This window comes from Ammospiza caudacuta, chromosome 1 (genome assembly GCF_027887145.1).
Source record: "Ammospiza caudacuta isolate bAmmCau1 chromosome 1, bAmmCau1.pri, whole genome shotgun sequence".
Classification (NCBI taxonomy): domain Eukaryota; kingdom Metazoa; phylum Chordata; class Aves; order Passeriformes; family Passerellidae; genus Ammospiza; species Ammospiza caudacuta.
Genome location: NC_080593.1, coordinates 130,493,860 through 130,503,971, shown reverse-complemented (window position 1 = coordinate 130,503,971; position 10,112 = coordinate 130,493,860). Strand labels below are relative to the sequence as shown.

The window sequence follows — 10,112 nt, the reverse complement described above, 5'->3', positions numbered from 1 at the left end:
GTAAGACACACTTCACAAGTTTCTTGGGAGAGGACACCAAGCTCCAAGGCTAATTCATTTTTCCTCTCAAAAAAGAATTTTTCCATCTTTTCTTCTTAAACTATTTAATTTTATAATTACTCACAGAGGCTAAAAATTGATTCAACAAGCCTTGGGTAATCTCCAGGTGTTCTCCAGATTGGAAACCAGCAATTGAAAAGAGAAAAAATACAGAAGAAAAGACAAATTTTTTTCAAAATTGAGGAACTTTTTATTTCACGGTACTTAAGTGGTTAAACAACTCTTGTAGAGTGGCACATTAGGATGTATTTCCAGGTAGATGTTCACATCCCTGTAAGGGGCCCTAAACCACTGCAGAAACAAGATAACAGAAGCCCTTGGAATTTAGCCACCAGCCTTATTTGCCTCTGCTCTGAGTATACTGTAGATAAAACCTCTGAGACCCTAGGATAGATTTACAGAAGAAAGCAAGGCTGGCACACCTCCTGTTTCACCATACTTAGTGCTGTGAGGTAGGACCTGTAAGCTCCCAGCTCATTCTTCTGGGCCACTGCTGTTGCTGCAGCTTGCCAAGGAGATCCTCACTGCAAACAAGAACTGCTCATCACCCTTTAAAATAGGGAAGAATGAAAAGGAAGGCAAAATAGGATTGGGGTTTTCTTGTCAGCACAAGAGCCCATGCCTTGTTCCATCTGTGTGGAGAAAAGCTGTCACAGAAATGATGGGAAGCTGGTGGTGGTACCTGGCTGCCAAAGGAAGACACTGCCCGGAGTGTACAGCTGATGTTGATGAATGGCATAAATTTAATTGGTAATTAATTTCTTATTCAAGCAGACTTTTTTTTTTCTTCCTAGCAGAACAGACAAGAGTGGCAATGTTTCACATAATTACTGATTTCGCTGAAGCTTTGACAGCATTATCAAGGGCTTTTAATATTTTTGATTTTATATGAATCCCATAAAACATCCAAACACCAGGATGTAAACAAAAGACTTCAAGAAGCTTAGTTTTGATATTTCTATTACATTCCAAATTTGGAATGAAAGGAGGTATGAAATAATCACCTCTCCCAGAAAGATGTGACATCTCACACAGCTCTGACCATTCTTGCATAAGTCTCAAGGATCTCTGCTGATGGACAAGTCTCCCCCTGCACTCAGTGATGCTGCAAAACGTCCAGCAAACCTGCCACAAAGGGAATTCTCATTCACATCCTCCTGGATGCTCAGAGTCACCTTCCAGGGCAGCAGCACCAATTGCCAATACCATCTTTTGGGAGAGTACTTTCTGAAGCACACTGGTGGAAAGGTAAAGGTCTGCTGTTACTGCTCAAATAACATGAACTCATCTCTGACAAGTGGGTAGGCCTTACCTTCATCTTTTAGAAGAGAAAACAAAAAGCACATGCAAACTGTTTTCTTTTGAAGAGAACATGGATGTTGAAGAAATGAGAGAGTTCTTGTTAAATGAGAGCTCTCTCATATTGCACTAGTGTCTTAGGCTGCAATGCAAGATGTAACTGAAAGTATGTATTCTGTTATCATCTGTTAAAGCCAGGTAGGGCAGTGCTCTTTGTCTTCCCCACCATCCTCCCTCCAGGGGGATAGCTTCTGTTAATGGGCCATTGAGTGCCACTGCATGACTGACAAAATCACATCATCCCATTGTGAGATGCTCTGCCCAGGGGGAAGAGCCAAGAATTCCTAACTGGATATAACCTGAGATTTAGAACACCACCTTCAGCCTTTTCCACAGGATTCCCAGAGGAAGACTGAACCGTCTGCACTACCACTGGACCTTCAGAGAACTGTACCCTGATTCTGCAGAATCCCTGCTTCAACAGAACTGCATTTGTCACTCCAGGAGGACTGCAGCCACCATTTAATCAGACTGCTACCAACACCCTGACCAACAGGGTGTCAGGTTATATACTGACTCTGTCAGTAGGTTTTTTTTGGTTGCTTGGTTTTTTTGTACTACTGCATTTTGATTTTAATTTTCCTAATAAAGAACTGTTATTCCTATTCCCACATCTTTGCCTGAGACCAAATTAATTTCAAAATTATAATAATTTGCAGGGAGGGGGTTTACATTTTCCATTTCAAGGTAGACTCCTGTGTTCCTTAGCAGACACCTGTCTTTTCAAACTGAGACAACTAGCACATTGATTTCTACCCCTGCAGCAAAACTGTGTTTCTTCTGTAGAGGACTCTCCTGGACAGAAGCAGATGTCAGACTATTGACTAACAACATAGAATGCAGATTTTGTAGCAAAGAACTTTTTGTTTGCACTTAGGTGGACAAGATACCTACAATGGAAGAACAAGAGCCAGTAGATACATTACACACTGAACTCCACAGGCACCAGTGGCTCTTGGCACTTGCTCACAGATGTGGGTTTGTACCCGGGGTGTTGTACATGGCTGGCTAATACCATTCACCTTGTTCATACCTCTGAGGACTGGAAAGCACGAATAATTACCATTTTCAGCTGCTCCACAATTTACATCTCTTCTGGGTGCTCAGTTAGCTGAGCTATTTGCACTAAATGGGAACAGTAGGAATATAGTAATGTTGGCTGAAAACAAAACCTGAAGTGAGGGGATTTTCAGAGCAGCTTTAGGGCCTGAAAACTGCTGCAGTCTTCCTCATTTTGTTACAGAAAGGTGTTAAGGAGTCCTAGAAATTACTCTGGTGGTGACAGACAGAAAAAAAATCGATTTATCAGCAGGCTGCTCCCCTTAAGCATTGCAGCAGCTTTCAGATACTACCTTTGGGAAGAGGGACTGGCTTGGAGGGAGTGAGGAGCTCTCCCACAGCATCACTCCTCATGCAGGGTGGCAAGCAGCTGCTGCAAGGCCAGCAGTCTGCACTGCCCCACCAGTGCAGGAGCAATGGCAGGGCTGGCAAGGCCAGGCCCTCGTGTGAATTAGCACCACTGACATTCCACTGATGGGCTTCTGCTCTCCGTGGTATGGTGCTGCAGGGTGTTTTAGTCAAGATCCTGTGTGCACATGGGACAAAGCATCTTTAGCAATGATGCTGGGTAGTGTGGTGCCCTGAAGTATGCTGGGGAAAGACCTGTCACTGCTTTAATTACATTCAAACAGGCACAGCTAGAGTGAATAATACCATGAGCAGGTGAGGAATTGATTAACCAGTTTGCTGCTAAAGGGAAGGGTACCCCCTTGCTTTTCTTCCACCTGGCCTGTTTAGAGCAGACCTTGTTAGGGAGAAGGACATTTATTCACTTAGGTGTAACAAAATATAGTCCTGCCTCTCAGATCCCCACCACTGTGTGCCAGTGGGAGAGCAGGAGTGGGAGAGAGCCCAGGATAATGCAGGAATGTTATTTAGTAGGAAGACATGTTAGGACAGCGCTAGGAAAACAAGGAAAAGACAACTCTTTTTTTTTTAAAGTTGACTCAGCATCAGTGCGTCTGAGCAGTATCTTGAGGAGTCAGTGCAAAATATTAATGAATAATTTAAATCTGAATTGAAGGAATTCAACTGCTCCATTATGGGTTTCAAGTGGAGGAAGCATCCCTTGGGGAAAGGTATAAAAAGCAGTTATTGATATAGCATGAGTGTTTTTTCCTATGAATGTTAAAAAGTGTTAAATATGTTGGTAAAACCAAGAGAATATCAAAGGATGTCTCGTTTACATAAATAGTGTGTTGTCAATCCAGAAATACTATCCCAGGAGTTAATTCCACACGTTCATACTGGAAGTCAATGCCACTCCAAGGAGCAGGAGGCTGAGCTGGAGCCTGACACCTGGGTCTGCTCCAAGCCTTTCAGAAATACTTGCCTGGACCTAGGGGCACAGTTACATGGCTAATTGCTTCTGTTCCATATGGAAATGAGAGGAGGAGGAAAATGATCATTATTATCCATTTGAGCACATGCTTACCTGAGTGCAGTGTGTGGCTACAGTGCTCTGTATGCAATTGCACTCTCAGTTAAACAACACCTGGATTTCTTCTGAGGGTTGGTCCAGACTCAGCTTCAAGTGATATCCTTATACCCCACTTAAGAAGGTGATTGGGATGTTAAGGGATTCTGCCTGATACCTGTAAATCAGTGCTTCAGACACTGTCAAAACCTGGTATTGAAAATATGTTGACCACACTCTGAATTGACCTGTACTTGCTGAACTTGATGTGCTCTTGCTCAAAAGAGACCAAGAGAAACCTTGTCAGAATGGTTAATTCAGGAATTGTATTTGAAAGGGCAAAGAAGATAGCAGTGCTTTCAGCCCTGGGAGTTAGATTTTGGGGTTTTGGAGGTTTAGGGTTGGGGTTTTTGTTTGGTCAGGTTGTGGGGGGTGTTTTTTGAGGACTTTTTTTAGGAGCTTTTTTTTGAGTTTCAGGTCATATGGAGTATTTTCAAATCCTTCTCTGTGGACTCCCCAGTGTTTCACTGGGGTCTGTGAACTCAGTGGACTCAGAGTGGAGAGGTCCCTGGCTCTGGGCTGTGAACAAGGGGAGAGAGTTACACCTGACCGTAAGCAATGAAGGACATCTGCCAGATTCCATTGCTCCATTCTGCTTTTACATTTGAGAAACTTCTCAGCTTCATGGGTATCAGAAAGGCCTTGACAGCCAAGGATGCTTAAGGAGCCAAAGAATCTATACTGTGTTTGACTTGTCTGTGTTGAGCTGTTGTCTTTGAGGTCACTGTGGGAGTGGGTTCAAGACAACCTGTGAGACTGACAAGGGCTGGATCAGACATGGATGCTGTAGCACATGTTCTCCTTCATCCTCCTCCTCATGCCAGGTCAGAGCTGACTGTGCAGACTCCCTGGGACTGCAGCAGATACAAAACAGGAGGATTTCCTATTCCATTGATTAGTAAAGACAATTTCAAAGCAGCACTTGCAAGTTAGGCTCATTAGTGGACTCCCTTGCTTAATATCCCCAAACATGGTGCTTGGTCTTCATAGAAATCAAAATTCACCTTAGCTTCACTGGGCAGGGACTTGTTAAAGCTGAAACCACAGTGGTGTTACCCTGCTGATTCTCCATGTCCCAGTAACATGCAGCACCCACATACCAGCATGCCACCAGCAACTCCACATTGCATTTACAGCACCAGCTGACTTGCAGTGAAAGAGAAACACCAAGAGTTCCTCTCTACCAGAAGGAGTACTGGAACTACCCTACCAGCAGCTGCAGTAACACACTGTGTGCCAGAAGTCCCTCCTTCCCCTAGGGAAATAGAGGTGAGTTGGTTCTTGAAATGACAGACAGCACACCCTCAATGTGGAGTTGAGCTATACTCAAAACAATTCTTATTCGTCCATCTACCTTCCAGGAAGTGTTTGGTGCTCCTTTCAAGTGGGGCCAGCTAGGCAGACCCACAGAAATGTGAGTGCCACTTCCCTGTGCCTGAGAATCCCCAGCTCCACAGTGGTGACATTGTCCAAGTCACATGCACGAGGCTGCTTATTCCTCTAGTGTGGGCCCGTAATTACCCCTCCGTGCCCAGAAGGGCAGGCAAGCTGTGCCACAGCTCACAGGAAATAATTACAGAGCAGCTCACCTTCCTGCAGTACAACTCTCTTCCTGATACGTCCCAGAGGCAGGAGCAGCAGGATTACTCACAGTGGGTGATGTTTCCCAGCCTGATCCTCATGGCCTGGCTCAGCCATCCATCCCACCCTCCTCTGAGGCTGCTCCAGCCCAGGACAGCACGCTGATGTTGATGTAGGGGAGCCGGGGAGGAAGTGGAGGACACGGCTGTGGCTGTGGGAAGCAGCCTATCAAGAAATGCTTGTTTAACACATGGCAGATCAGCCTGCCTCAGGAGAGAGCTGTTTCTGTAAATCAAATAGCTTCTCATGAGTCAGGAGCCCAGCCCTTTATTACAGTCACATATTTTCAGAAATCGCTGTAATTCAGGGATTTTTATTGTTCACAGTTTTTGGCTTTCATGTACCAGCCCGAGGTGGGATCTGACTCCTTGGAACTGTTAAGAGCATGGGTTTCTGTGTGCTGCCAGCACCCAAAGGGAGTGAAAGCCTGTCAAGGGATACCAGGCAACCCATCCTCATTTGCCAAGAGAGACAGATCAGCCCTTCTTCTCTGAATGCTTTTGAGGGCCCCTTTCCTAAAAATTACATCCACAGACTGGAAGCACTCTGGAGGCACTACTGGAAATGACCACATATGTCTGAGAACTCTGAAATTAAATTTGTAATACTCAGCTGCTGTAATCTGCAAACAGTGCTAAGCGGTAGAAGGAGGCAGGAACCACCTTCCAAAGCTCTTTCCAAGTACATATGACCAAGAGAGTTGCTTGTCAGCCATAGCAGGTTCCCACTTCTGCTCAGCCTCTAGGAAGTCACACTGAGGATGACTGCCACGCAGATCTTTACAGAAATTTCATAAAATATAAGATGAAACATAATTATTGTCTAGTCTAGCCACTCATCCATCTCTTATATGTGCAAAGTGAACAATTTGCAGCAGAAGACCAAAAGTTTAAAGGGTGTGGGAGTAACAAAAAACAGCAATAGAAGCATGAAAAAAGCTCTTTACCAACATTGCTTAGCTGCTGCAGTAATGGAAAACAAGGCTACAAATTACTTTCAGAGCTCTATATTTCCATTGTTTTAAAAGCTATAGCCCTTTTTTCAGAGCATTACAAAAACATCCTGCCTGTAGATAGGCTTTTATGTTTTTTAAACACTGCTTGCAAACACAAGTGCAGGTATGTGGCTGGTGTGAGAGAGTCCTTGGGGATGAGGAGCTCCACACAGGGGTGTTTTGGGAAGTCTCTATAAACCAGTGTTGTCATCCCTGGATTAATTAATTCCACAGTGGACACAGTGTTTCATCCAACTGCAGGATTTCCTGGGAGGTTTTGGGACGCAGTGAGACAAGGCAAAGCACACACTGCTCCCAAGGCAATGCAAGCCAACAGCACTGCTGGGTACTGCCCTTCTGCCTGTGATGATGGTGGGAAAGGGGGCAGTGGAGGAGAGCAGAGTTTGGCCAGCACCTGCTTGGTTGATTTGTGTCCACACACACCTGCTTATCCTGTGTATGGTATGTGGTGATGCCCCCCCAGGGTTATTTTGCCTGCAGGTCCCTCTGCTCAGTGCTCTGCTTGCAGCCCATGCCGATGCTCCCCTGCTCTGGGGACAGTCTCCCTGGATGAGCATGCCTGTGGGGAAAAGCTCACATCCCTTGGCATAAACATGCATCCCAAAGGATCCAGCAACCCACTGCCTGCAGACCCTCCTCAATCTCCTTTGGGGCACAATGGCAAATCCTCAACACCCCAGTTTCACGTACCAGGAAGGTTAACTTCAAGTTATTTTTTGAGCTGTTGCTTTCCCTGCAGAAGTTTTGTTTTGATACACACCCTTGTGTTCAGCATCTTTGCTATGCAGGGCACTTGTGGTCCCTACTCGTGTATCAGAAGGGAGACTGAGCTTGATTAGAGTGATCAGCTCAGTTCAAGTGATCTGCTCCAGACCTCATCTCTTCAGACTGGGCTTGGCAAACAAAACCCCCTCCGGGAAATGAAGGGTTCAGGCTCAGCAGGCAAGAGAGACCTCCTGAAGGACTCTTTCATGTAGAGCTGAAGAGAATAGAGCGTGTCAGAGTTTTAAAGACAAAGTAGTGCCATCAGAGGGGTGTGCACGCTCCACACAGGAGGGACACTTCACATGCTGGCAGCCTTTGAAATCAGCTTTTAAATAAAAGATTTGTCTTCAGACCAAAAAAGTGATGCCCTTTATGAGTAATAAAGCACAAAGCAATTTATTGCTTTTTATGGATGAGGCTATCATTCAATATAAAATAATATAAAATATAAAAATATAAAATAATATGGCTCTTTTGATTTTTTGATAAGCCAAATTCATATTTCACCTTGGGAAAATAACACATCATCTGGCTTGCCACTGGGCAGATGCCTGAGAGACAAGGGTGTTGGTGCTGCTGAGCCTGGAATTAACTTTTGTGTCACAGGCCAGCCTCAGGGAGTATGTTTCATGTCTTGGGCTCCAGCACTTGTCAGAGGTGATGGGATGGAAGCCGATGGTCAGTATCATTGGTGGGAATTTTGGGCAGGCACACTGAAGCAACACTGTGTGCAAAATTGCATGCAAGTTGTGCTCCCCAAGGCCCATGGGGGCTCTGCAGCCCAGCCACTGCACATATGCTCTGCTGCTGTGTCCATCCCCGGCCTGTCCCTGCCGTGTCCAGCCCTGCCATGTCCCTGCTGTGTCCATCCCCGGCCTGTCCCTGCCGTGTCCATCCCCAGCCTGTCCCTGCCGTGTCCATCCCCAGCCTGTCCCTGCCGTGTCCATCCCCGGCCTGTCCCTGCCGTGTCCAGCCCTGCCATGTCCCTGCTGTGTCCATCCCCGGCCTGTCCCTGCTGTGTCCATCCCCAGCCTGTCCCTGCCGTGTCCATTCCCCGCCTGTCCCTGCCGCCGTGTCCATCCCCGGCCTGTCCCTGCCGTGTCCATCCCCAGCCTGTCCCTGCCGTGTCCATCCCCGGCCTGTCCCTGCCGTGTCCAGCCCTGCCATGTCCCTGCTGTGTCCATCCCCGGCCTGTCCCTGCTGTGTCCATCCCCAGCCTGTCCCTGCCGTGTCCATTCCCCGCCTGTCCCTGCCGCCGTGTCCATCCCCGGCCTGTCCCTGCCGCCGTGTCCATCCCTGCCATGTCCCTGCCGTGTCCATCCCCGGCCTGTCCCTGCCGTGTCCATCCCCGGCCTGTCCCTGCCGTGTCCAGCCCTGCCATGTCCCTGCCGTGTCCATCCCCGGCCTGTCCCTGCCGTGTCCATCCCCGGCCTGTCCCTGCCGTGTCCAGCCCTGCCATGTCCCTGCCGTGTCCATCCCGGGCCGGGCCGGCCGCTGCAGGCCCTGGGCTGAGCGCGGGCCCGGCCGTTGTTGCCATGGTGACGGCGGAACGGTGGCGGCCCGGCACGCGGAGCCGTGAGGCAGCGCCGGGAGGCCGCGGCAACAACGGCAGCGCTGCCCCAGGCTCGGCAGCAGATGAAGCTCTCGGGGCACTCCAGATCGCTCTTGCCCTGACACACTTCCAGCCTGACAATGGCGCACTGTTACCTCCAGGAGGACAGCATGCAGAACCTGCGGCAAATCAACAGGCAGATGAGGCTGCTGGACCTGCGGCTGCAGCTGCTCCGGGACAGGCTGTGCACGGCCCGCATGAACCGCTGCGTCCTCTCCTGCTGCTCCCTGCCCAGCCCCTGCTTCCGGAGACGGTGCGTCGCTGTGAAAAACGACAGGTAAGAGAGAGCTGCCTGCTTTCCACTGACACTGGCTGCCTTTGGGGTAGGATGAAGGCAGGTCTGACATTGCTGTCGGGAGCAAAGGTTGATACAGGTAACTAGGGTGGGAGCGAAATAGCCATTTTGGAGAAATAGATTGAAAGGGATACGGGAAAGTAAAGATCCACCTCTTGTTTTAATTCCAGAACGAAAAGACTTGGCATGATGCTGAACTCGTGCAGTGGTCAGAACTTGGCTTTGATCGATGTGAAGGGTTTTGACCCCAAAGACATCACGGTGACGGTGAAGGACGGGAAGGTGACGGTGTCAGCGGAGCGCAAGATGGAGTGCAACACCCCCCTGGCAAAGACCAGTAACTACAAAAGGTTCGTGAAGGAATTCTGCCTACCGCCAGGGGTGTGTGACAAGGAGGTGACATACTCCGTGGAATCCAAGTGCCTCCCGCCACCCAAGTGCTGCCCTTACCTCTGCCCTTAATGAGCTGCAGCAGGAAACCAAACCAGCCAGGCCATTCCTTTGCATCAAGCCTTCTCTTCATGACATTTGGATCTGTGTCAGAGCTTCTCTTACCTCTTCCATTAAAGAAAGCAGCATACTGAGCAGGTTGTGTGAGCCTCATTTTGAAGGGGTTTGGTGGGCAAAAATGGGAGTGCCATCAGGAAAACACAGATATTTTTGGGCATACATGACTGGTCACTTGCTGGGTACTGAAGGCGGGGCTAGAGGTGGTGGATTCAGAGCATACAATCTCATGGATTTTAAAGGCTGAGAGGCACCACTTCTGATCAGTCACATTTCTGTAAGGACACTTCTCTCAATCCAGCCTCTTCCATTTGAGCCCTTG

General features: G+C 48.1%; 1 protein-coding gene across 1 annotated transcript; it reads left to right on the top strand.

The window, feature by feature from the left end:
* The first annotated feature begins 9,068 nt into the window (after window positions 1-9,068).
* On the top strand, window positions 9,069-9,804 carry ODF1 (outer dense fiber of sperm tails 1). Its single transcript, XM_058807067.1, has 2 exons — window positions 9,069-9,265; window positions 9,454-9,804. The coding sequence occupies exons 1-2, from the start codon at window positions 9,069-9,071 to the stop codon at window positions 9,743-9,745; spliced, it is 489 nt and encodes a 162-aa protein (XP_058663050.1). The 3' UTR covers window positions 9,746-9,804.
* Window positions 9,805-10,112: the final 308 nt, after the last annotated feature.

Excerpts from the sequence above, each read along its gene's own strand:
- ODF1 (XM_058807067.1), top strand. The coding sequence starts at position 9,069 with ATGGCGCACTGTTACCTCCAGGAGGACAGCATGCAGAACCTGCGGCAA. Across the intron at positions 9,266-9,453 it reads GTCGCTGTGAAAAACGACAG|AACGAAAAGACTTGGCATGA; the intron begins GTAAGAGAGAGC and ends TTTTAATTCCAG.